General features: G+C 41.8%; 1 protein-coding gene and 1 long non-coding RNA gene across 2 annotated transcripts in view; one reads left to right on the forward strand and one right to left on the reverse strand.

Moving 5' to 3' along the window:
* LOC122661872 (KH domain-containing protein HEN4-like) overlaps positions 1-22799 on the reverse strand; it is a 32540-nt gene extending 9741 nt beyond the window's left edge. The window contains exon 1 of the mRNA XM_043857380.1: positions 21920-22799. Within this exon, the coding sequence (XP_043713315.1) occupies positions 21920-22555 (636 nt within the window). The 5' untranslated portion in view covers positions 22556-22799. The remainder of the gene's footprint in view (positions 1-21919) is intronic.
* Positions 10642-27342, forward strand: LOC122661873. Its single transcript, XR_006332930.1, has 3 exons — positions 10642-10805; positions 15416-15418; positions 27332-27342. It is a non-coding gene; the product is annotated as an uncharacterized LOC122661873 (long non-coding RNA).

Genomic DNA, 27342 nt, shown 5'->3' on the forward strand with positions numbered 1-27342 from the left:
AGTTCCACTTCGGACACTAGGTTGTAGGCGACGACGTACTGATAGGCCCTATTCTACACATAATTTAGTAATTAAAAGCAATCAAAACATACAATTAATATAAAACAACTTAAATAAGCATTAAAAATGTTAGTGTACAAATACATCAACCTGTTTAACATTACAAATGTTAAAGTGTTCAATACATTAATATAAAACAACTTAATTTAGTCTCCAGCAGGTTGTACATTGAAATCCAGGTGCAAAATCAGGCAGCAGCAGCTCACAAGAGAAGAAATAAAAAAGGGTTGAAATCTGGAACTCGACAGAGAACTCGCAAGATCTGTCGAGTTCTGGAAGTCTTTAAGGAAAAAAGGGTCGAAATCTGGGTCGGGCTGACTCGACCGAGATTTCGCCCGAGATGGTGTATTTTTTGAACTCGTCTAGCATCTTGTCTCGATCACTTCAAAAAAGTGAGAAACTCATCGAGATCTCGCGAGTTCTTCTTCCATGTTCTCAACATCTTATCATAGAAATTGTTGTTTGGCAAGCTCCCGAAAACCTGCCTTCAAATTAAAAAGTTTTGTTTGCAATTTACAGAACCCATCGCTAATCGAAAGGAGTAAATCGCATCATTCAACCTCCGTGATGTGTGGGTTTATGATAACAATGGCATAACTGTACTTTATTGGACTGCAAACTAAAGAGAAGAAAAGAAGAGTGGTGGAAAGTAAGGATGGTGACTGGTGAGGGGTAAACTTGGAAGTTAATAAAAGAAAAAACAAAGTAGAACAAGAATTGAAAGGAGGGGATAATTCAGAAAAAAGAAAAGAACTAATAACTAGGCAGATTAACGAATAAGTGGGGAGATGCAAGGTGGGAAATGGGATTAGAAAGGGAATTAAAACAAAAGGGTACTTAAGAGGTATAATGGGAAAACTAAAAAAAAAAGAAAGAACAAAAGAATCGTAAAGGGTTAGGGTGAGGAGAAGGGTTACCATTTGGATTTGGACTCTGTTACTTGAACCAGAGAAGAAAAGTGCAACAAGAAAATGGTGGAATCGAAGGCGAATAGTGTGCAATTTTGGCTTTGACTTGGACACAAAACCAGCAAGAGGTTGGGACTTCGACTTTGACAGGGATATGCGACTTCAAAGGATGGCGCCTACTTGGGGAGTCGACTGAGGCGAGAGTTCTGAAACAGGAACAATTTTTTTTTCTTGGTTCTGGCAGAACCAAGAAGGTGGGTGATGGTGGGTTGGGGGTTTTGCTAAGTGAATCAAAAGGGATGGGATTGGGATTTGAGTTGAGGTTTGGAGGTTTGTCAGTGGGAATCGCTGGGGTGGGATGGGTCGCTGGAATCGACGGAAGGATGAGTTTGGGTTTTGATTCGACCGCTGTTTCCACAGTCGCTTTTATTTATTTTTTATTATTTATTTATTTTTTTTTTTGTGTGTGTGTGTGTGTGTGTGTTTCGGTGTTTTAGCTAGGTAGAAGGGGAAGGGAAAGCTAGGGTGGGGTTTCAGTGGGGTCGAAGGAGAAGGATGGGAGATGGAGGGTGATACGCAGGTTTTTTTTTTTTTTGCAAAACCCTAAAAGGTTGTTGGTGGAAACAAAATGGAGGTGTGTCAGAAAGTTGCAGTGGTAAGGGAAGGAGATGGGATTACTATTGTTACCTTAGAACAGTAATGGGAAGGAGGTTATGAGAGGGATTAACAGGGAGGGAGATGAGAATCTTCGGCTCTAATACAAAATTGGTGGAGGGTCAATGGGGGAAAGGAATATCTAAGAAGAAATCAGATTTGCGCACAAGAAGAAGGGAGGAGTGATGCAGATTTATCACCAAACTTGGCTTCTTTTATTAGGAATAAGTCTAAGGTTGGGTTACATACATGTTGGGCCTTTGATCCCATGGGTTTCTAATGTAATAGGCCACTTTTATGGGCCTAAAATATGGGTAAATAGGTTGCATACGGGATTAGCTCCCATACTTGGTTTTATTTCCATACTTAGCTTTTTATTTGGTGTTTTAAATTGAACCGGTACAACCAATGGTTCAAGTTAAGTGATTTTATTAATTTTCTTTTAGTTGTTTAGTTGGGCTGGATTAGGACTCTATTTTGAGTCTATTTCAGTTTCCTAGTCAGTTTAAGTTAGCTAATAGGTTAAGGATTGGGTTAGACCTTTCCTTTTTAGTGCCTAAGTCTATTTTTGAGTCTTCTATATAAGTTTGTAGGGAAGCCTGCATTGAATACGAATTTGATTAATAAAAACTCAGCTTTATGCATGCTGCCTTTGTTGCTGCTATTCTCTTCTATGAGATCCAGTCTTGTGAGTCATAACAAGACCCCCCCTTGTGAGTCATATCAAGGATTGAAGGACTGGAATCCCCAGTGACTCCTTGCATCTTGTAGATCGGGAGGTCCTCTCTTAGCTCTTCTTCAATCTGCTACTATTCGAGATCAATGTTATTCAAGTACGTAGTTTATTTAATTCTACAATTACTTTCTTCTTCTAATCCTTCAACCCTAGCCGTCACAATCTGCCCAGCATTCCCTTTATTAGACCACATCCAAACCCCCCTCCATCCATCAAACCCTAGCCTCCATTAAACCTGCAACTACCCCCTTCGACCCTTAGCTTAAATTCTAAGCAACCCACATCCAGCCATCAAACCAGCCCCAAACTCCCATCGAACATCCCTCTCATCCCTCCCTACACTCGATCCAAGTTTCAGCCCCAAACTCCCACTCTAACCCCTTCATCTCCTTGCTCCATTAAAACCCAAACCCAAAACCCTAAAATTCAATTCTGCCAATATTGCAGAATTTCAAAACTCATCCAAACCGTAACTTCTTTAAACCATATTAATCCCCTAGACCTGCCCATTAATACCCTATAAACCCCTTTCCCAATATCCAACCCTAACCCTAGTTTTGCCCTAAATTAGTAAACCCTAACCCAATTGGCCAGCCTTTGTGTGTGACCCTATTACCCTGGCTCCTAGTGGGATTACTCCTACCTAGGACCACATTAAGTGGTATCAGAGCTATGGCGGAGGGAAGCTCCAACCAAGCCTCAAAAGACCCACCTCCATTCGTTTTTAAGACCCGAGTTTGTCTACCCAATGGGAGCACAGCCATATTAATTGTTGATGAGAGGCAACGCAACAACATTATTTCACAATCCGTGGTGGATATGTTGTCCCAGTCAGGCGAGATTTGCATCATGCCTACACGTCAAGTCTTTGTTGAATTTGAGCGTTCCTCATACTCTGACGGTGCTTGGTGTCAACCGGTACCATCTCCAAGGAGCGTTATTGCAGTAGGTTGTAATTGGTTGGACGAGCGACAAGGTTGGATTGAACCTGAAGACAACTCGTGTGTCCTACCTGATCAACACCGTCTATACCGTTGTTTTACTCTAAAAGGGTTACAACCAAAGGTGACCACATCGACTGTACAACCACAAGGAATGCCGAACATGTCAACCCAAACGCAAGTGGCATCGACTGTGCTTGAAGTTTCACCAATGGCGGATGCACCAACAAAAGATTCTACTAAGGCGGTTTGTGTTGAAGAGATTTAAAGACCTATAGCTAAAGAAATTCAAGTAGACCAAGCTGCACCAGTAGTTGAGATCATAGTTGAGAAGCTCAGTCATCAAATTGATGTGGAGGTCCAAAACACAATGGTAGAAGAAATCGCTGAAGAGGTCTACACTGAAGAGAGCAAAGTATATGAGGTTGAGGACATGGAAGATGAAGTGGTGGTTGAGAACACTCCACAAGAAATCATCGACATTCAAGATACTGTTCTTGAAGAGGTACAGCTTGTGCCTCAAGTCCTAGGTAAGAAAGTTACCACTGCTGAAGACTCTATGAACACGACACACACAGTTGATATTGATTCAGACGTCGAACACATAGAGTTTGTTATGCCACCATGGTTCTTCGAAGACAAAGCTCCATGCCTTGAAGATTTTATTCCTAATGTCCCTGCTTCACCGGAATTTTGTTTGGGGATGGTCAAAGTTGTTGATCACAAGTTGATTCCCCCTCATCACTACAAAATTCGAGGACGAATTTTTTCAAGTTAGGGAAAGTTGATGCAGATTTATCACCAAATTGGGCTTCTTTTATTAAGAATAAGTCTAGGGTTGGGTTATGATGAGCACATTTATGTGTGAAATCTTAGGGCATAAAACATACATTTTACCACATTGGACAGAGTTACTCGTTGCTTTCTTGTTCTTTTCAGGTTTTAGGTGATTTCTTGTGAAAATAGAGGAGATGATGCTAAGGAAATGTTTTTAAGCAATTTAGAGTGTTAATGGCTTGGATGCGTAGCCCATCGAGTCAGCTTCGCAACGGTTCAAACGGCACATGATTCCGAGTTGAAACGAAGAAGTTACGGCCGTTTCCGTAACGAAGCGCGAAAATGGTCTGTAGGGGTTTATTTGCAATTATTGACAGTCAGCTGGAGACAAAGTGAAGAGAAAGTTTGGATTCTAGGGGCCTTAACGCAATAACCAGAAGTTATATTTCCTGTACCTGAAAGATTCCATTTGGAGGGCTCTGGACAGTCCAACTTCAACTTGAGATATCTTGGGCTCCCGAACTCAAATTAGACGAAATTTGGGTCTATTTTGGGTGATTTTTCGCAAGGAACACAATGGTGAGGCCTATATAAGCATCCCATGCTCCACGTTTTCTGAAGGACAGAATGGGTATTTTATTTATTCTTGAAGGAATCCTAGTCATCACCCTTACTCTCTCGCTCCTCCAACTTCTCAAGGGCACTTCTGGAATTCTACTTGGGATAGATTTATTTTGAAAGATATTCTCTCACCTATGGAAAGTTGAAAAGTCAAAGCATCTTTGATTTTATTGCTTGGAGAAGATATCTAGAAAGAAAATGAAGCACTTGTTAGAATTGGAAGTTTACTTTTCTAGAAATAGAAGTTCTATGTAAACAATTTTCTCTTCTTCTTCTTTCTATTTTTTTCTTTTTTTCTTAGGATTCAAGGCATTGTAAAAGAGGAAGGAGAAGAGAATATTCTCTTTTCTTAGGGAATATTTCTCCTACACTTCCCTCTTCTCTCTTCTCTTCTCTTCCCCCTATAAATACCCCTTGCCCTTTGGGTTGTAAGAAGTTAGTTTTTTAGTTAGTTTCTAGTTCAATTTTAATTCAGTTTTTAGTGTAATTTTTAGTTCATTCACTTAGTAAAATTTCTTTTCGTCTTCTCCTTCTAAGTTGTGATTTTTTGCTTTTATAAGTTCTAGTTTGCTTTTTGATTTTCATTTAATGGTTGTAATAGGTTTAGTTTATGCTTTAATTTCAATTTAAGTCTTCAATTGGGTTGTAATTTCTTAATTCTAGTTTAGGTTTTAAGCCTTCTAGTCTAAGTTCTTAAGTTGATGACAAGACTTGAAGATTTAGAAGAGGAGGCCATGGTAAGTTTATGCAAGTATTCAAGCTTTTCAATTACATTCATGCAAGCACATCTAGGTTTTACTATCTAAACGCTCAATCTCATTCTCCCTTTCCTCTATCTCTCTCTATCTTCTTCTTCTTCTCCCTCTATTTCTTTTATGTTTTTTATATGGTTGTGGTATGTGGATGCACTTTTATTCCCTTATTTCTTTTTATGTGATTATGAAGTGTGGCTGCGTTTTTGTTATTCCTTTCAATTCGCTTTAGTTTGATAGATTAGATGCTCATGTGTTAGGACGCCAATTTAATCCCTTAATTTTGTTAGATGCTTATGAGTTAGGATGCATTAATTTTCATTAATTTAATTAGTTTAATTTAACACTTTAATTTGGTTCACTTTGCATTACTTTTAAGTTAGTTAAATAGAGTGGCGTATATCTCCTCGTGTTCGACCCGTAGCTACGATTGACCCGTACGCTTGCGGTATTATTTTAACTCAAACAGGTTACATACATGTTGGGCCTTTGATCCCATGGGTTTCTAATGTAATAGGCCACTTTTATGGGCCTAAAATATGGGTAACTAGGTTGCATACGGGATTAGCTTCCATACTTAGTTTTATTTCCATACTTAGCTTTTTATTTGGTGTTTTAAATTGAACCAGTTCAACCAATGGTTCAATTTAAGTGATTTTATAACTTTTTCTTTTAGTTGTTTAGTTGGGCTGGATTAGGACTCTATTTTGAGTCTATTTCAGTTTCCTAGTCAGTTTAAGTTAGCTAACCATCGCCTCCAGTCTGACCCCCTCAACCCCTCCCTTGCTAAAGAAGAAACCATTGCTGCTTCCGAGCTTGCCTCCTCTCTCTCCCAAGAAGAAAGCTTCCTTAAGCAGAAATCCAGGATCAAATGGCTTGAGCTCGGCGACTCAAACACCGCCTTCTTCCACCGCTCCCTCAAAGCCCGCTCCAACTCCAACTCCATCCTCTCTCTTACCTCCTCTGATGGATCTCTCCTCTCCTCTGTTGATGCCATCAAAGCTGAGGCCGTGGTTTTGCCCTCCCTCCCACACCCTCTCCCCCCTCCCCGATGATCTTATCAACAAATTCCTCCCCCCCCATCTCCTCAACTCCCTTAGCTCCATCCCCTCTGACTCCGAAATCTCCTCCGCTGTTCGCTCCCACAAGGCTAACAAAGCTCCAGGCCCTGATGGGTTCAGCATGGGATTCTTTTCCACTTGCTGGGACATCATTGGCGTTGAGCTTATCAGTGCCATTAAGAGCTTCTTCTTCAACCCTCACCAGATTCATTACATCAACCACACCTTCCTCTGTCTCATCCCCAAATTCCCTGGAGCTTCGTCCATTTCTGACTTCAGGCCCATCTCCCTTTGTAACCTTCTCTACAAATTCATCCCTAAAATCCTTGCCAACCGGCTCAGCCTTGTCATCGACTCCCTTGTCAGCCCCAACCAGTCTGCCTTCATTGCTGGGAGAAGCATCTCAAATAATATCATCCTTTGCCAGGAAATTGTCCGCGGCTTCGACCGCAAGTCCCACTCTCCGACTGCCCTTTTGAAAATCGACATTCATAAGGCTTTTGACTCCATCCATTGGAACTTCATCTCCCAAGTCCTCCTCAAAATGTCCTTCCCCCCCATCTTTGTCAACTGGATACACTCTTACATCTCCTCCCCCCGTTTCTCGGTCCTCTTGAATGGCAGTCCTGCTGGGTTCTTCCCCTCCTCTGTTGGTATCCGGCAAGGTTGCCCCCTCTCCCCCTTTCTCTTTTGCCTGTCCCTCGAGGTTCTCTCCCGTAGTATCCAATCCAAAACTGATCTCCACCTCATCTCCCCCATCCCTAAATGTAAGCCCACAAACCTAACTCACCTTGCCTTTGCTGATGATCTTATGATCTTCTCCAAAGCCGACTCTCTATCCATTGAGTCCATCATGTCTTCCCTCCACCTTTTCCAAGGCCTTTCAGGGCTTCGCATCAACCTAGCTAAGTCCAAAATCTTCCTTGCCGGAGTTCCTGACACCACCAAAGCTACCCTTTCCTCCCTCACAGGTTGTACCATCGGCACCCTCCCAGTCCGCTACCTTGGCCTTCCCCTTATCCCCGCCGATCGGTCATCGCCCACCAGCTGCTCCCCCATCTTAGACCTTCTTCGCAAGAGGTTGCGCTTTGGAAAGCCAAACTCTTATCCTACGCTGGTCGTCTCGAGCTGATCAGATCGGTGCTTCAGTCTTGCTACATTTATTGGAGCGGTATTTTTGGTCTTCCAAAGGCTACCATCAAGGCAGCGGAATCTATTATGTGTGCCTTCCTTTGGAAAGGTGTTGACTCTGCCAGGTTCCTCCACCCTATGAGCTGGGCTTCCCTTTGTGTCCCCAAATCTGAAGGAGGCCTCGAGCTCAGGAGGATAAAAGATGTCAACATTGCTGGTTCCATCAAGCTCATATGGAAGATCCTCGCCAACAAATCCTCCATCTGGACTTCTTGGGTGTATTCTGGACCCTTGCGCAGTGACTCTATTTGGTCCGTTAGCCCTCGGGCAGATTCTTCTTGGGTTTGGCACAGAATTCTTCAGGTGAGGCAGCTAGCCAGAGATGCCATTTCGAGCAGGATTGATGATGGTTCGACTACCTTGCTTTGACTTGACAAGTGGCACCCCTCTGGTGTTCTCTCTTCCATTGTCAGCCCTAGAGATATTTACTCCTCCGGATTGGACAGATCTGCCTCTGTTGCCGCTATCATCTCCAGTGGCTCGTGGTCCCCTCCCCCCTCCCCTCCCCCCCTTGCCGACCTCTGGAGCTCCCTTCCCCCCATCCCCCCTGGCCATAGAGGCAGAGGCGACACCATCTTATGGCTTCCTTCCCCTTCGGGCTGATTCAGCTCTCACTCCGCTTGGGATTTGGTTAGACATAGAGGGACCCCTTGTCCTTGGTACAGAGTTGTTTGGTTTCGTGGCCACATTCCTCGGCATAGCCTCACTGCTTGGCGCGCCCTTGCAAGCTGTCTTCCTACCCAAGCCTTTCTTCTTCATCGGCATATTCAGGTCCCCTCTAGCTGCTGTCTCTGTTGGAACGGGACTGAAGACGTCGATCACCTATTTTTCACTTGCCCTTTTGCCTCCTCCATATGGACCCGAGTTCTTCGCCATTGCTGGCCTGGTCGGCGCACTCCTCTTCCTCTCAGCAGGGAATGGATTTGGATCGACATGACCTTCGGAGGGAAGTCAATTTGCGACTCGGCTGGCAAGATCGCCTTCTGCGCCACTATCTCCCACATTTGGATGGAACGAAACCTCAGAAGATGGACATCCAACTCCCGCTCCTTAGACATGATTTGGAAGACCATCTTTTTTTATGTTTCATCTAAAGTTAGATCCCTCCCCCTCAAGGATGTTAAGGATTCCCCAAGGAACAGGCTCATTGTTGTCTCCTGGGGCCTCCCTTCTTCCATTTTGCGCCCTAACTAGTCCCTAGTTTCAGCTCTTTTGCCCTTGGGCTTGTATATTCCTTCTTTTTTCTTCGTAATATATTTTTATTCATCCAAAAAAAAAAAAAAGTTAGCTAATAGATTAAGGATCGGGTTAGGCCTTTCCTTTTTAGTGTCTAAGTCTATTTTTGAGTCTTCTATATAAGTTTGTAAGGGAGGTCTGCATTGAATACGAATTTGATTAATAAAAACTCAGCTTTATGCTTGCTGCCTTTGTTGCTGCCATTCTCTCCTATGAGATCCAGTCTTGTGAGTCATATCAAGACCCCCCCTTGTGAGTCATATCAAGGATTGAAGGACTGGAATCCCTAGTGACTCCTTGCATCTTGTAGATCGGGAGGTCCTCTCTTAGCTCTTCTTCAATCTGCTACTGTTCGAGATCAATGTTATTCAAGTAGTTTATTTAATTCTGCAATTACTTTCTTCTTTTAATCCTCCAACCCTAGCCGTCACAATCTGCCCAACATTCCCTTCATTAGACCACATCCAAACCCCCCTCCATCCATCAAACCCTAGCCTCCATTAAACCTGCAACTACCCCATTCAACCCTTAGCTTAAATTCTAAGCAACCCACATCCAGCCATCAGACCAGCCCCAAACTCCCATCGAACATCCCTCTCATCCCTCCCTACACTCGATCCAAGTTTCAGCCCCAAACTCCCACTCTAACCCCTTCATCTCCTTGCTCCATTATAACCCAAACCCAAAACCCTAAAATTCAATTCTGCCCAATATTGCAGAATTCCAAAACTCATCCAAACCCTAACTTCTTTATACCATATTAATCCCCTAGACCTGCCCATTAATACCCTATAAACCCCTTTCCCAATATCCAACCCTAACCCTAGTTTTGCCCTAAATTAGTAAACCCTAACCCAATCGGCCAGCCTTTGTGTGTGACCCCATTACCCTGGCTCCTAGTGGGATTACTCCTACCTAGGACTACATTAAGGAGGGAAGAAGAAGCTCGCACAAGCACTTTTGGCCACGCAGGCACTCACAAACACTTCATTATTCCATTCTATTCAATCTGTGATTTCATCCTAATACAAGCTATTTAAAAGAAGAAAACCCAACTAGCAAAGGAAACCTAGTAAACTTGGAAACAAACTTTAACAAGGAAACAACATCCTAAGATTCCTAACGAACTCTAACCCTTGCAAACGTATCCCACTTTCTAAAATTGACTGAATACAATATCATCTACCTAAATAAAATAAACTCCTAATATCCTATTGGACCCAAGACTCAAATTGGACCCGGTTCATCTCCATCTGGATACCCAACTGAGTTTAGGTCAATCCAATATAGTGCACCTACATCAGCAGCCCAGTCCAGATTGCGTAGAGATTAAAGGGAAGATTTTGTTGATATCTTATGGGCCCCATTGTCACGGACATATTGCTTGGCATGGCCGTGGCACGTTGGTTGGCACACATGGGTGTGCATGGTAGCTCGAAGGGTGGCTTGGATTGGGACTCGGAGTGAGCAATGCCGTTGCTTGGAGCGAGAGTCACTTGCCTCGTGACGGTTCGTTATCCATCAGTATGATTTTTCGAGGGGTTTCATGTCTCCTCCTAGAAATCCATGAAAAGCATAAGAGCTACCTCAAGGAGGGATGGTGTGCCTCATCCCCCTTGGTGTCATGGCTCCTAGCATGGCATCATGGCAAGCCACAAGCATCGGCAAGGCTGTCATTGGCAAGGCATTGTATGCGGGGTTGGCCTGGCCGCTCATACACAACAGTACAGGTACTCCATGGGTGGATATCATGGGCGGACACTCGTAGCCGAAGTGGGCGATGGGTGTTTCCTCTGTAGGTTTGGTTACCAACGAGGACCACGGGCGAGCGGAAGGCACTGCCGTGGCGCGCTACCACGGAGGCAGAGGTTCCTATTTACGTGTCACTAGCATACCCTATGCGACAGTGGCATGTGAGCATGAGCAAGTGGGCTATCTCGTGTCTAGCATGCGGGTGTGCCGGTCCTTAACTTGGCCTATCGTTGGCCTTGCTTACGCGTGTCTGTATGGTGCTAGCTACTAGCCAAAGATGGGCGACAGTGGTGATATCGTATGGGCGGGTAGGTGTGGCAAGCCTTTGCTATTGGCTGTGCCGTTCGAGTGGGGCTGAATTACTCCTTGAGCATAGTCATGACGGTGGACTTGGTGTGGTTCTGGCTTGGATTACACGACGAGGGACATGATGTTGGGTGAGCAGTGAAGAATCCCGGGGTGGTCGAGCGAGCCTCGACTCTCAACGAGAGACAGGTTGGGGGCGCAGTGATAGTCATGGGTGGGTTGAGTGAGCCTTGACGAGTATTGTTCTGTTGGTTGTCACGAAATCATATGAGGGGATCCTTATGAGCACTTGAATGGTTTTGGCTGGCCTTGGTCAAGCGTTGTCCAAGGTGCCGCACGGGTATGTTGATTCCGCTAAAAATATGTCTGTGACATCATGGCCAGCTGGATGAGATCAGTTTGAAGGTTAATTGGCAATGGTTGGATCCTTGCTTCCCAAGGTTGGGAATCGATTTGGGTTATCTAATTTGCTTTTTAATTTAGTCATTTCCTATTTTCATGTAATAGCTAATAGGATAATTTCCAATTAGGTATTGGAGTTTTATTTTGATTTGGATTTATAATGGGAAGGTTCTAGTTCAATCAATTAGGTTGCAATTGATGCTATAAATAATGTATAAGGCTGAACACAGCCAACGACTTGGATTTTGAGAAATTGGCCTTGTGCTTGTGCTCTGCGAATGAATGTGGTGAGATGCCAAGGGTGAGAGACCCAGGACAGTGAGAAGCCCAAGAGAGAGAGTGAGAGACTCAATCCCATTATCCCTGTTCTTCTATTTTCTTCCTCCTTTCCTATTCTGGGTGGTACCACCAAGATCAAAGGACAACTTTGCTGAACCGTCATCCCTAACCGGCAGCCCTTGAGATTTTGAGCATTGTTACACCATCTTACAGTGACCCAAACACCAGGTGCATGTTCCCTAAATCCTCCCCTTCTGTGATATCAAAACCAGTGACTGAACCTGGTTTCAATGGTTCCGCCAAGCTCTAAGTGCAGGAATTTTGTTGAATAATCTGATTGCTGTCTTGAGTGGTTGATGGATGGAATCAATAGGAGTAAACAAAGGTCAAACAAAGGCCTTTGGAGGGAGTTCTCCTCATCGAAGCTTGCTGGTCTTTCATATTCTGGATTTTATCGAAGATTGAAGACGGTCTTCAAACCCAACCATATTGCCTTAAGTCAGTTTCCCATATTGCCCCCACCCTTTTCCTTTATTATGTTATGTCCTTTTATTTCTTTTAGTTCCAATTTTGCCCTTATCACTAGCACATTACATTCATGACTCAATTACTTGTGTTCCCTCTCTTAAGTTGAACTCCTTTAATTTACAAAATTGCCATTAATTGTGGATGGATTGAGTACTGTTATTCAGGTGGACCCATAAGCGATCCAAACAGGATTTTCAGATTTTGGATCCGCATTACTATATACTATCTAAACTGTTCAATAAGATTATGAGCACAAGAAAAATGCCAAATGAATGGATAAGAAGCATTGTGGTTCCAATTTATAAAAATAAAAATTATATTTAAAGTTGTAATAACCATAAAGGAATAAAACCTATGAGCCATACTAAGAAATTATAGGAGAGAGTAATTGAAACCCGCCTGAGACAAAAAACTAATATATCGGATAACAAATATGGTTTTATGCCAGGAACATAGTTCGAGAACTCGCAAGATCTCGCCGAGTTTCTCGGTTTTTCGAAATCTCAAAACGAGACTGCCTACGAGTGTCAAAATGTCAATATGTGGTTTGACCTAGAAAAAGCCCATCTAGGTCCTTCATATGAGTGCCAGATCTCGAGATCTTGCTGGAAAATCTTGGTATACAGACACCTATCTATGCCAGGAACCAAGATAGACAATACAAACACTTATTTATGCCTAATATCATTTAAGTAAATTGTATTTCATTTACTTAAGATATTATTCATAAATAAGCAAATACCCCCCCTATTTGAATCCAATAAAAATAGTTAAAAAATCAAATTCCAAAACGGAAAAAAAGTCAACCCCCCAGTTGATGCAGGTCCAAGTTCACGCAGGAAGAAGAAGAGCAGCCTTTGATTTTAGTGGAACCCTCACTTGTTTGTTCTTTTATGTTAGGGTTAAAGCAGTCTTTTATGTTTATATTTTCTTAGTTCCCCCTCCACGATTTTAGAGGGATGGGTGTTTGGTTATGTTAGTTGTTTAAACTTATACTCCTAGTTAGAGTATAAGTCTATTATGTCTTATGTCTTGTGATTAGGATTCAGATTAGGAATTCCAACTCCTAATCTGACTAGGATTGCTTTTCAGTTGTCTTGTGATTAGGATTCAGATTAGGAATTCCAACTCGTAATCTGACTAGGATTGCTTTTAAGCTTGATTATTTGTAAGGCCTTTTGGCCACCTCTCTTTATTATAAATAGATAAATCGTGGGAGGCTCCCCCACAACTTCTACTTCAAAAAATTCTCTGATTTCAGATCTGGAACTGCTGCTTCAAGCTGCTGCCACTGCTCCTTCTGCGAGCCTATATCCTTGTGGACTCAAGGTGGTTAAGGGTGGGTTATCCTGCGACTCCTTGCACTGTGAAGGTCAGGAGGCCTCTTCAAGTGTTCAATCTGTTACTGTTCTGCAATCTCAGACCTGCAACAAGTAAGTGTTATCTGATTTACTGTTTCCTTTGCTGAACCCTAAACCTGCAATTATTGTCCTGCAAAACCCTAGTTCTCCCTCAAACCCTAAAAGCTTCTAAACACTGCCCAGCCCTAACCAACCATCCAAATCCCTCCAAACTTCAACCGAACCCTCCCCCCTACCTCTGTGACACTCGGCCAGAAGCTCTTGGCCTGACTCCCTTTAGAAACCCTAGATCCCTTTATTCCCTTCATTCCCAAAACCCAAAACCCTAACCCTAATAATTCTGAAATCCTATTTCCTATTCAAACCTAATTAAAACCTATCCTAATAGACTCCTAAAAACCTGCAGACCATTACCCAATAAAGCCCTAACTCAATCTCCAATTCCTAACCCTAATTTTGCCCTAATTACCTGATCTGCCCATTCGGCCAACCTATTACACAACCTGGTCCTAAGTGAGACTTATTTCACCTAGGCTACATCACCAGTTCAAGAACAAAAACTGGATTTTCAGCGGTAGGTGAAATTTTCAACTTTCTAATGCTGGGGTTTTTCTCAAATCTAAAAATTCCATAAATCTTATTATGGTAAAACATTGCTAAAAACCAAAAGTGCGGTAAAATATTCATTTGTTTTGATGTCCAAAAAACTATTTTCATTCAGAACGATTTTGACAGCATTCGCACACACCGAATTAAGTTTGACCGGTACATAACTCTTTCAATATAAATCAGATTTTAGCAATCTTGGACTTGTTGGAAAGCTTTGTTTTGTACAAATACAAAAGCATTCACTTAAATGATATTAGGCATAAATAAGTGTGTTTGTCCTGTGTCTGTCTTGGTTTCTAGCATTAGTGTCTATCCTGCTTTCTCACTAAGTGAAACTCCTATTTGGACTATGTTTCTGCATAAGTTGATAGTACCATTGTGTTTAAATGGCCTAAAATAGGCTGAATACCAAGTTTCAGACCCAAACTAGGTCTAAAACCCACCAAGATGAGGCTTCGAGTCGGGAAAAAAAAAGTGCACCAACTCGACGAGATCTCGACTCGACTCAGTTTTTCAAGGGTCCGAGTTGGCACCAAGACCCGAGTTTTCGAACCTTGGCCAGGAAGGATCAACTACATAAACTATTTATTTGCTTAGGAGACTAACGGAAAGATTTAGAGAATATAAGAAGGATCTCCATATTGTATTTATTGACTTAGAAAAGCATATGATAAAGTTCCCAGAGGGTTAATCTGGTATATGTTTGATAAGAAAAGTTTTTTTTTTAAAAAAAAGGGAAAACCTAGTGCACGATTGATGCAGTTAAGATAGTGCAATTGGGTCAATTGGGCCTCAGGAGACTTAATTTTGGTCCATGGTTGGGTTCTATAGACCTTGGGCTTCTTATTTTTCGGTTTATTGATGTAATGGGCCTAATATAAGCCCATAAAGTGGGGATAATTTTCGTACACGGGAATAGTAGTGAAATTGAGTGTTTGAGTTAGAATAGAGTGCTTTTTAAGTTTTTTTTTTTATTTATACCATGTAATCGTGCAATTAGAACTCAGATTTGAAGAATGGAATAGTGAAGTGTTAGTGAGTGCCTATGTGGCCAGAGTGATTGTGCGATCTTCTTCTCCCCCCCCCTCTCTTATGTGATTTCTCCTCTCCCTCACAACTCTGATACCCCCTTCTCAGATTTCTTCCCATCCTCCATTGGCCCTCCACCAACAAGGCTCCCGCCACTGCGGGGTCTGGGGAGGGTTATCATGTACACAGTCCTTCCCCCAATTCGAGGAGAGGCTGTTTCTCGACTTGAACCCATGACCACTAGGTCGCAATGGAGCAACCTTACCGTTGTGCCAAGGTCTGCCCTCTGTTAGATAAGAAAAGAATTTCAAGTAAATATGTTGACATAGTTAAAGATATGTATAGTGCAAGAGCAGTGGAGAGAGAGGGTAGTGAATACCAAATAAAATTGGATTACATCAAGGATCAGTTCTAAGCCCGTATCTATTTGTGCTAATCAAACATGAGCTAACTAGAGACATTCAAGATCAGATCCCTTGGTGTATGCTTTTTGGTAATAATATTTGTTTTGATGGATGAAACAAGAGTAGGGATATACAATCTTGCACTGATTGGCAGCTCATTGCTCCTATTCCCAAATGTAAGGCTCTCAAGTTATCCCACCTGGCTTTTGCGGATGTCCTCATGATCTTTTCCAAGGCCTCCACTGAATCCTTTGAGAACATCATGTTTTGTTCGAAGCACCTTGAAGAGCTCTCGGGGCTTCGGATTTGCCCTTTGAAATCTCTCCTATTTCTTGTTGGCATTTCTGATATTGAGAAAGCCTCTTTGATTGAAATATCGGAATTTACCCTTGGTCATTTCCAGTTAAATACTTGGGGCTGCTCTTGATTCCGGCCAGGCTTATTGTGCATCATTGCTCTCCTATGTTGGATCTCATCAGGAAAAAGTTGCAGCTCTGGAAAGGTAAGATGCTCTCTTATGCAGGTCGGTTAGTTCTTATCAAATCAGTGCTCCAATCATCTTATAACTACTGGACGGGTATTTATGGTCTTCCATCCTCAACTATCAAGGCTCTATAACTGTGGTTTGAGCAGACAATCTTTGGTTGTGGTCCTTGTGGACATTATTACCAATGATGATTGGGATCCTCCCCCATTCTACACCCAGTGCTCAATGAAGTTTGGGACGCTTTGCCCTCCATTCCTAGAAGACCCTCAAGGAGGGGTGATTGTGTTACTTGAGCCCCTTCCAGCTCCGGCTTGTTTAGCTCTCAAGATGCCTAGAACCTTATTCGGACCAGAGGTTCTTTGTCCCCTTGGAAAAAGCTCGTCTGGTTCAAGCTCCACATCTCCCGCCATAGCTTCACTGTCTGGCGTGCCTTTCTTTGCCTTCGTCAAATCCTAGGCTTTCCTTTGTGCTGCCTTTACTGGAATGTTGTGGAAGATGTGGACCATCTCTTCTTTGCTTGCCCTCTCTCTTTATCCATTTAGAAGGGTATCCTTGCTAAATATTGGCCCCGTAGGCGGAGAATTCTCAATTTCTCAAGGGAGTGGATTTTGATGACATGACTTTTGCTAGCTCCACTATTTGTGACACAGTTGGTAAGCTGGCCTTTGGTGCTACCATCAACCATATTTGGATGGAGCGTAATATCAAGAAATGGACTTCAAACTCTCGGCCTCTCCATTAGATTTGGGATTCCATCTCCTTCGACATCAAAGCCAAGCTCTCTGTTGTTACTTCTACTTGTAATGACACCCCAAGGAATAGGCATATTGTTGTATCCTGGGGCCTTTCTCTCTCCTCTCTCCGGCAGTCCAAACCCCTTGTTAGAGGTTTGGGTCTGCTTGGGCATTTTTTGTATTTTTCCTTCCCTTCCCTTCAGTGGGCTCTGTAGTTCCTTTTCTCTTTGGTAATGAATTTTTTTTTTTTGGGGATGCAATGGTAATGAACTTTTTATTCACCCAAATAAAAGAATAGGGAAAAATACCAAACTGGAATTATGGAGATCAACCTTGGATCAAAAGGTTTTAAGATAAGTAAAATGAAACCTGAGTATATGGTGTGTAAATTTTAGGTACTTAGGATCAATCATAAATAAGGAACGAAAAATAAAGGATGATGTTGGAGAAAGAATTAGAGTAGGGTGGATGAAGTGGAAGGTGCGTTCAGAGTGTTAAGTGATCGACGTATTCCTTTAAAACTCAAAGGAAATTTTTATAGGACAGTTATATGGCTAGTAATGATATATGAAGCTGAATGTTGGGCAGTGAAGAAACAATATATGAACAAACTTAGTGTAACTGAAATGAGGATGAGGATGATGGATAAGTGGTAAAACTAGAAAAGATAAAACAAGAAATTAACAACCTGACAAGCTGAGTTGGGATAAGGCTGAGTTGTTGCTGTTGTGATATTCTCGATTGGACGTGTTTCCAAGCTGTCATTTCAATGGATTGAAATGATGCATGTGGACACCTTGACACTTCACACCTGTGCCATGTACCAAGGCAACACCAATCAGGCAGTGAAGATTGGGACATAAAATTGAGCTCTTACTGTTTACTTCCACCCTACAAAAAATATTTTGAGACTACTTAACCTATGACATGAAAAGGCAGAACATTTCCACCGAAAAAAAAAAAAAAGGGGCCAAAGGCAGGGTAATGCAATTAAAAAACTCTGGTACATCCTACGGATGCAACCTGTGAAATATTTGGATGGAAACAAAAGCCCTAAGCTGGAGTATTTGATAACTAACATGAACCTGTATATAAGGTGACTAAGCAGACTAAGGATGGAACCATGATCATTACCAATTTACAATTGAAAACCTGAAGCTGGTTTAGAAGATTCTATTTCTTGCACTCTCAAAAGATTACAGGCTCCATCAGACACAGGTACGGTTCATAATTTGAAGTTTCTAGGTAACACAGATAGTAATGAAATTGTTCTGGTTCGTGGTAAAGAAGAATCAAACCCTTTGGAGGCCCAAGCCTGTTTCTTCTTTTTTCTAGTGTCCTAATCATTTAGAGCTACCCTACCTTACAATATCTAGGATTTTCCTTCTATACATCACACAATGCACCTAATATTTCAAATCATATATATAATAATCTTCTTTCAGATGCAAACCTTTAAGAATGTTGTTAACAATGGATATTTATAACAAGAGAATATAACCTTTTATTGTATCCAACAATAACATTGTCCAAATGAAATCTGCCCACCAGTTCCTTAGTTTTGATCTTGAATTATAAATAGAACTCAAAATCAGCCTTATACCAACTATATGGGATCAGCAACATGGAACCTATTTCGCTGTAAAACTCTAAGATCCATTTTTTGAATATCACCATGGAAACCTGGATGGGGAAGCTTCTTGGTAGAGGGACAGTAGGAAAGAAGGGAAATTTGCAGGAGAGAGGAGAAATCAAATAAGAAGGGGGGGAGGGGAGGAAGAAGACTGCACAATCACTTTGGCCACGCAGGCACTCACAACACTTCACTATTCCATTCTATTCGATCTGTCCAATATGTTGGTTACAAGCATATAAATAATAAAAGAAACAGACTTCAATAAGGAAACAACTGTACAAGGACTCTTAACAATTTAAAACTTGCTAAAACTATTCCTACATATCCTACTCAAATTAAAGATCTCCTTACATAATTATCACAATAAAATAAATAATAAAATCCTAAATATCTACCAGAATAAAACCCGTATTTGGACCCGGTTCTCGGTCTGGGTTCCCAAACAGGTTTTGTTCGGTCCAACGTAGTGCACCTGCATCAATTCCCCCAGTGTTGAGAAAAAACTTGTCCACGAGTTTTGTAAAACGAGAGAATCAGCACCACTCGATCAACATCTACAAACATTGGCTTTGATGGGGCGATGATCCAACGCATCTCATGATCAACCGTCACGATCTTTTGGTGGTCGTTAGCAAACAACATCTTTTCGATGGGAATCTGATCATGGGATTTCACAACTGAAATCAGACCGTCAATCAATTCTTCAATTGCAACCTTTATCAGATAGTTCACTTTAGGTGGATCATCACATTCAGTAGCTACCACTGATCCGTCTTCTGAAGATTCTATCATGCATGACATCTTATCAGAAATTGTTGTTAATATTGGCAAGCTCCTGACAACCTGTTTTCAAATCAAGAAGTATTGTTTGCAATTTACGGAAATCGTCTCTAACTGAAATGAGCAAATCGTATCAATCAATCACCATAATGTAGCCAGGTTCGGCTTTACTGTAAATAAAGAGAATCTCTAAGGGCTATTGGGACATCAAAATAAGGAAAGACAAAATGAGGGTAAAAATTAAAGATGGAGGGAAAATTAGGAATTGAGGCTAAAATAAGGACAAGGTGGAATAAAGAGGCATTAGAAGGGTAAAGTGAGAAGATAAAGGGGGAATTAAAATAAAAGGTGAAGGACAAACTTGGAAAGAATGTTAAATATAAAGAGAAAATAGAATAAAGGCACAACAGCGGGACAATTTTGGAAATAAAAGAAAGAAACAGAAGGGGAATCGTGTGGGGTTACCAAACAGTCTCCTGCTAGGAGTCTGTAACTCCAGAGAACAGTGGGAAATGAAGTTCTTGACAGTGCGTTATGACTATGGACAAAGGAGTTCGAGGTCAATTAGGACTCAACGACTTTGACAGAAGAAGCGGTGTTGCTAGGAGTCAACCCACGGGAGAAATCTGGAACCAGATATGTAAATATATTTTTTTCTCCCTCTTGATTCTCTATCTCTCACTATCTCCTCTCTGCTTCTCTTTTCTTTTCTTTTTTCACTCACTGAAATCCTAGAAGGGGGAGGGTCCAATCGAAGCTATGGAGCAAAAGGAAAGGGAGGGGGTTGCTACGAGAATTGGGAGGGAAGGGATTGGGGTTTGAGTGTGGGAGTTGTTTCTGGGAATTGAGGGAAGGGTCGAAGGTCACAATTAGGGTTTTCAGTGGAGATCAAAAATAGGGTGAAAGTTGATAACGCAGGGGAGGGTTGGGTTTCAGTTCAACTTCTGTTTTCAACAGAGTCGAGGGTTTTTTTTTTGTTGGGGGAAATAGGAAGATGGGGTGTTGCAACATTCGGAAGGGATGAGGTTGTAGCGGAGCGTTAAAGTTTATTGTTCGATGTGAAAGAACAGAAACACAGTAAAGATATAAGGGGAAGCTTATCAGAGGAAAGAGATCGATGTGAGAGGATGTTCATCCTTTGGCTCTGATACCAAATTGGTGGAGGGCCGGTAGGGAAGAAGAGAATATTTGCAAGAGAGAGGAGAAATCGCATAAGGGGGGGAGAAAGAAGATCGCATAATCACTTTGGCCACGCAAGCACTCACAATACTTCACTATTCCATTCTATTCAATCTGTCCAATACGTTGGTTAGAAGCATATAAAAATAATAAAATAAACAAACTTCAGTAGGAAACAACTATACTAGGACTCTTAACAATTTAAAACTTGCTAAAACTATTCCTACGTATCCTACCCAAGTTAAAGATCTCCTTACATAATTATCACAATAAAATAAATAATAAAATCCTAAATATCTATAGAATAAAATCCTAAATATCACACACTCTAGAAACTCTTACTGTTTCATCTGTTTGCTAAAGAGACCTAACTTAGGCATCGGAGAGTCCCCCGCCGAAACCCACCGACACTCTTCTCCCTTGTCTGTTGGTTCCTCTATGCAGGTTCACTCCCCAAAGGATCCACCTGGAGGTTTCTTGACGCAACAAATTGGTGATGCGACACGTGGCGTCCATGAAGGAAGCCACTCAGTAAAGTCTGAGGGGTCGTACCCACAAGGGCATTCATCCCAAAACCCATATTTGGACCCAATTCCCGGTTTGGGCTCCCAAATGGGTTTGAATCAGTCCAAGGACCTGCATCACTTCTACCCGCATTGCCTCCTAAAAACCTCTTCCAACAGTGATTGGAATATAATATTTGTCTACTCCAATGATCATTTCATTGTGTTGCAATATAATCCCTTTTGAAGCATCGACCATGTACAACAAAAGACATACATGAGCTATTGATACATAATCCATCACTTGAAATGCAATATGTAACAGAATCTAACATATTGCCATAACCAGCGCTAGATCAAATCCCTAAGATTTTAATTTTATTTGTTGCACTCTGATTAGTTCAAAAAATTCTTGGTATCTATTAATCCCTTTCCACCCCCACGACCCCCCGGACAAAAAAGCTCTCATGTGCTTTCCCACCACTTCATTTATACTTCCACGTCGCAACATACGGCTCCTCCTCAGTAATGCATCATTACTGGTCTGTGTTGCACCTGACTAAACAATTTCAATTGATTTCCCTTCATCATGTTCTTGTTACCTACGACTCATTTTCTATAGATGATGGCTATGTTTGACTGCATTTAGCTCCATAAAGCATTGCTGATCTTAGAGGGAAAATAAATATTCAGTTCTACCATTTGACCTTCTAGCAATTGATCAGGCATTTTATTAAGCCAATATGATTCAATTGGTCAGTTTTCTTTGGCCTATCAAATAAAATAAGCTTTTTTAATTACTGTAACCCGTTAGAATAAAATACAATTGAAAGCAAGATATGTTTTCTCAAGCACTTAAAAGTTAAAACCTTTGCACAAACTGAATCCACTTCTGTTCCAATTCGATGTAAAAAAAGGAAGCATGTATTTTTACAAAAACAAAATATGGATACGAACTTCATAATTCAAGCACCAGAGTCGTTAAGGCCTCACCTGTATGACTTCGTCGTTCGGAGAGGCACAAGCAGGGAGCTGCTCCGGAGGCAACACGCTAATCTTGGCACGACTGTCCTTCCTGATATTCGCAATAATCTTCCCACCTTTCCCCATGACCGAGCCAATTTGATTGGTAACAGCGAGCAATCTGCAGGAAACGACACCTCCCCCAGGAGGGAAGACACCCTCGGTCTCGGCTTCGACGTCAAGAATCCTATCGAAAACCTTAACGAGAGCCTCTTGTGCGGGAGAGACGTCGTATTCCCCTGCGACTTCCTTAACATTGTCGTCCTTCAATTCGATCTTCTTATTCGGAGTCTCGGAACCCACAACGAGGATGACGCGCTCATCGCAAGCAGGGGTGGCTTCCTCCACACGAATCCTAGCGCCAGTCTCCTGCTGGAAGAGCTTGACGATGCTGCCGGACTTGCCGATAACGCCACCAATCTTGGAGACGTGACAAAGGAGGCGAAAGGCAACCTGGCCAAGGGATACGACGATTGGGGGTGGAAGGGGTTTTCCGCGTCCCCGCTTGAATGTGCCGTTGGTGCTACTGTAGGAATTACTCTCGTCCATTTCGGATACGTTGTCGATAGAACGTTTCGCTGGCGGAGATAAGAAAGGACCATCCATTCCTTTTCTCAGACTCTGGTTTTTATGGTTCTCCCTCTGCTACTGCGAACCTGTCGCAGAGGAGGGAGAAGACTCTTTATCCGAAATTTCTATTCTCAGTTCACACTTCGTCTTTCGACTCGCTCTTTCTTCTTCTTCTTCTTCAAGGAATTGGTCACTCTATAAGTTGCAGTAGTGAGTGTGGCGAGTCGTCAATAACCAATCGTCCTGCTTAATAAGGAACGGTTATTGTTTCGTCTCCTTCGACACCAAGACACAGACGAATCTCCGAGCCTAGCGGCCCTAGCCTTCTCCTTTTTTTCTCCCATGCTTGGCACCTAGGTTTTACTCCTTTTAATGACGACGATGCGCGTGATGCGTAGTACGCTCAGTGATGTAGTGTAACATTGTCTATGCTATTATGGAATATGGACTTGGACGTAAGTGATACTTTGAGCCTATTATGATCACGAGGGTCCACAACCGCTTGATCTTTCTTTTCCGGTGTCCGAGTTCGCGTACGTGCAACGGTGCAAGTGCACCGCCAAATTTTGTTTACAAGTAAATCCATCTTAATCAAACCACGTGTCAAATTTAAACTAACCAAAGTTAGTTTCCGTGTTCCTCAACGGCCATGGTTTTAGGGATCCAGATCCTCTACTGTCAAGCTGCATGATAGGACCGTGCTGTCTAGACACGGTGAGGAGTGCTGCTTTACCCCCACTTGGACAAGGCGCTCGGATATGGTTAAGGCAGTCATTACACATTACACATCTCGGCAGTAGATGATCCAAATTGTGGTTTTAGTGCATAGTATCAGAACGGGTATCGACAACATGCAAAACCGATATAGTATCGGATTGGATCGGCTGTATCGAACAAAATTACCCCTGAATTACCTTAAAAAATAAGTTTTATAACCATTTTACCCCTTGTCTGTACCGTGCTATCGATACGATATCGGTATCGGTGACTAGCAAAACCGGTACGTATCGCCTAATACGATATCGATACTTAGAACCATGCTAACGACAAAAATTGAAACGGACGTTACTAATTTTAAACCGTAAAAAATTGTAACCAATGGTAAATAAAGCGGTCAAAAAAATAAATGGTACATTTATATTTCAAAAAATAATGGCATTATTCTCGTATAAATTGAAAATTTTTTATTTGAAACACATGTTTCTAATGTTCAAAACAATTATAACATCCAAAATTAATTCATATATATTCTAAAGAAAATTACTTGGACACCCCCTGTACTATGGCCATTTTGCTTATGATTGGGATTACCAACATTTGAAACAATTACTTGACCCCTCCCCCCAAAACCTGACAGTGTTAATTTGCTGTTAGTGTTTAATTGAAAATGTCCATTTTACCCTTATAACCATTTCTATTGAAACTTGCTAAGTATAAATTACACATTTGCCCTTTACATGTTTTAACCTTGAAAAACCCTAAAAAACCCAAATCGAAGATGTTGCAGTCGCCGGAGAAGAAGCAACCAGGTCTTCATGTATCAATTTGCAGCCTCAAAGCTTGGAAAATTGGTGATGCCGTGCAGACATCAGAGCTCACCACATGGCACTTGCGCTCAAACTTCCATGAAAATAACTACCTGGAATGGGGAAAAAAAAAATATTTTAAAATTATCCTATCTTCTGCAAATCACGAACTACTCACCTTCAAAAAATTATCCAATTTTCTGCAAATCCAAGGAACCATTCTTCAAATCCATTGGTTTCTTCTTGTTTCTTCTTCTCTTAGTCTCGTAGTAATGTCGACGTCGATTGCGTTACAAGAGGATGGGCCCCTACTTCGGACTAACCAGACCTTCCGACCTGGAGAAGAGTTGCAGAAATTGAAGAGAATAAGAGCTCATCTCAGGAGGATCAACAAGCAAGCCTTCAATTAAAACAATTTAGGCATTTCCATTGTCGCTGATTTGCTTTTCAAGACTTGATTTTTATTTTTCTTGTTCTGTTCTGGGTTTAATGAGTTAGGTTTCTCAGAGAAGAGTTTTCTCCTGCCTGTGTTTCAGCAATAAAAAAAATACAAAACACCAGTAGGTGCAGCAGGATTCTCTTCGTTGAATTCTTTCTTGAAACAAGACGATGAGCCCCAACTTCAGACTAACCAGACCTTCTGACCTGGAGAAGAGTTACAGAAATTGAAGAGAATAAGACCTCATCTCAGGAGGATCAACAAGCAAGCCTTCTGTCAAAACAATTTAGGCATTTCCATTGTCGCTGATTTGCTTTTCAAGACTTGATTTTTATTTTTCTTGTTCTGTTCTGGGTTTAATGAGTTAGGTTCTTAGAGAAGAGTTTTCTCCCACTTGTGTTTCAGCAATACCAAAACATATTAAACACCAGTAGGTGCAGCAGGATTCTCTTCGTTTAATTCTTTCTTGAATCCCAAAAACCCTCTGTAGAGGTAGGGCATTGGGGTTACAGGAGGAGGAAGAAGGGAGTAAATATGTCACTTCATTACAAAATATTTAATCCATGGTAACCGTGACTGACTAACGGACAGGGTTACTTGAAAAAAATGATAAACTACAGGGAGTGTTCAAGTAATTGTTTCAAACATTGGGAAGACTAAGTAATTAGGCCATAGTACAAGAGGTGTCCAAGTAATTTTCTCTATATTCTAGTACCCATTCGAAGTTCCAACACATATCATCCAATATCAATTTCCAATTCATACATCATAATATCCAAAGTTGAACAATGTGACTTGGCTAGGGGTGCAGGTTTGGCCTTGTCGGCCCAAACCTACCCTGGCCCGCCCTGAGCCCGAATAGGGTCTGGGTTGAGATATTTGGCCCTGAGGGCGGGTTAGGGTTGAAAATTTCTGACCCTGAGTCAGGGTCGGATCGGATTAGGGTTGAGGTTTCAGGCTAAGCTTGGCCTGGCCCGGCTCGGCCCGACCCTGATTTAAGTTATACTATAAAATATATATTGATATAATATATACATTATAAACTTTAAATGTCACCTACATTTTTTTATATATTATATTATATATGACGACAATAAGTGATATAATATTTTTTATTATCGTGTTATTTTATGTAAATTTGATAATGTTCTCATCGGCCCATTCCAGCCCATGCATTTCTTTCCCCTTCCCCATGATCAGGGCCAATTAGGGTCAGCCCGACCCGACCCGACCCTGAGGGTGGGTCAGGGTTGGATTTTTGTTGGCCCTGAGTCAGGGTCAGGTCGGGTCGGGTTGGATCAGGTCAGGCTTGGGCCCAGCTAAGGGGACTTAGGGTTGGGCTAGGGTTCTATAAAGCCCAGCCCAACCTGGCCCTGTTGCAACCTTAGACTTGGCTATGGTGTTACCCATTGTTGCCAACACAGTCAACACACCCATGGAGTGATGCATGATTAGTTGGAATTGGGGGTCATCGCTTTAAAAACCCTTTTCAATAGATGCATCAGTTTGTAACTCAATTGTAGTACCTGCATTGACCTTGAATTGAAGGTTATATCATGAGAAATGTAACTCTTCAAGTCATATTTATGTTGGTGAAATGACTACCCCCCCCCCCCCCCATGAAAGGCGTTAATGATCACCCAGTTCATATTGCCGCGTGCGTTCCAATTGGCCCCCACACATGCGAAGAGGCCACGCTCCCCCCACAAATAACTTTTGCCCTAAACTTTATCTAGAAGTTGAGAAATAGATTACCATGCTGCCAATGTGCAATTTATCTCTCACATGACTTTTTTTGTTGTTTTCTCTCATCTTTTTCTAGGACATCCATTGTTGTAGTGTGTAGATTCCTCTACTCTGATAGCATAGGGAACCTCTCCCCTCCCCTAGAACCATTATGTTTTTAGGAAAAAGATCCCCACATCAACATTGTGGGGATGTTTCCGCAAGCCTTCTCACATTGTGGGTCTCACACTCACACTTACGCTTTCCTTCTTGATCAAGTGGACCTTATTGCTGAAACCATCTACCGCATCATGATTGGTGTGGTGTGGGTAATTCTCCCACACTTGTGTGGCGTGAGGAACCTTCTCCCTATGTCTTTCCACTTTCTAAAATTTTCTTTATAGTGGAAATTGTATTTTACCTCAAATATTGTAAACTTAGGAGATCGACATAAAACATTATTATCGATAGTTTAAACAGTAAAACCATAATTTTAAGAAGATAATATTTTTGTTTTCCTATAAAGAAAAAAAAATTCCGCTGCATGGCAATTGGTCATTCTAATCATGGGGTACGTGGGAAATTTTCTTATGGCTATATAAATTTTGGTGGTCAAAATCTCCTTCATATGTCAACTATGCTTTGTTGCCTTTTGATAGAAAAGCATAAACTAGAAGAATCCATTGATGTGTGAATTATATCACTTTTCTTATTTCCTCAGCTATTGTGTAAAATATATATAGAGAATACAAATGGAGAAAATCTCTCCAAGATAAAATCTCAAAAACAATCTTCCTATAATGGGGAAGGGAGATATGAAGGAAAGAATAAATTAGAGGGAGGATTAGTGGGAGAGAATCCGTGGAGGATATACAAGGTAAGATTTTCTTGGTGGGGTTGGTGAGATGAGTGGCGTCTTGGATGTGCGCCAATACTCCCCTCAAGTTGGAGCATGGAGATTGGAGATGCCCAACTTGGACCGTAGATACTGAAATTGGTCACGGCCAAGAGACTTTGTAAACAAATCGGCTAATTGATCTTGGCTGGAAACCTTGGCCGTATGAAGAAATCCTTGCTTGATCTTGTCACGAACCACGTGGCAGTCTATCTCGATGTGTTTAGTGCGCTCGTGA

Source organism: Telopea speciosissima, chromosome 5, assembly GCF_018873765.1.
Source record: "Telopea speciosissima isolate NSW1024214 ecotype Mountain lineage chromosome 5, Tspe_v1, whole genome shotgun sequence".
NCBI lineage: Eukaryota > Viridiplantae > Streptophyta > Magnoliopsida > Proteales > Proteaceae > Telopea > Telopea speciosissima.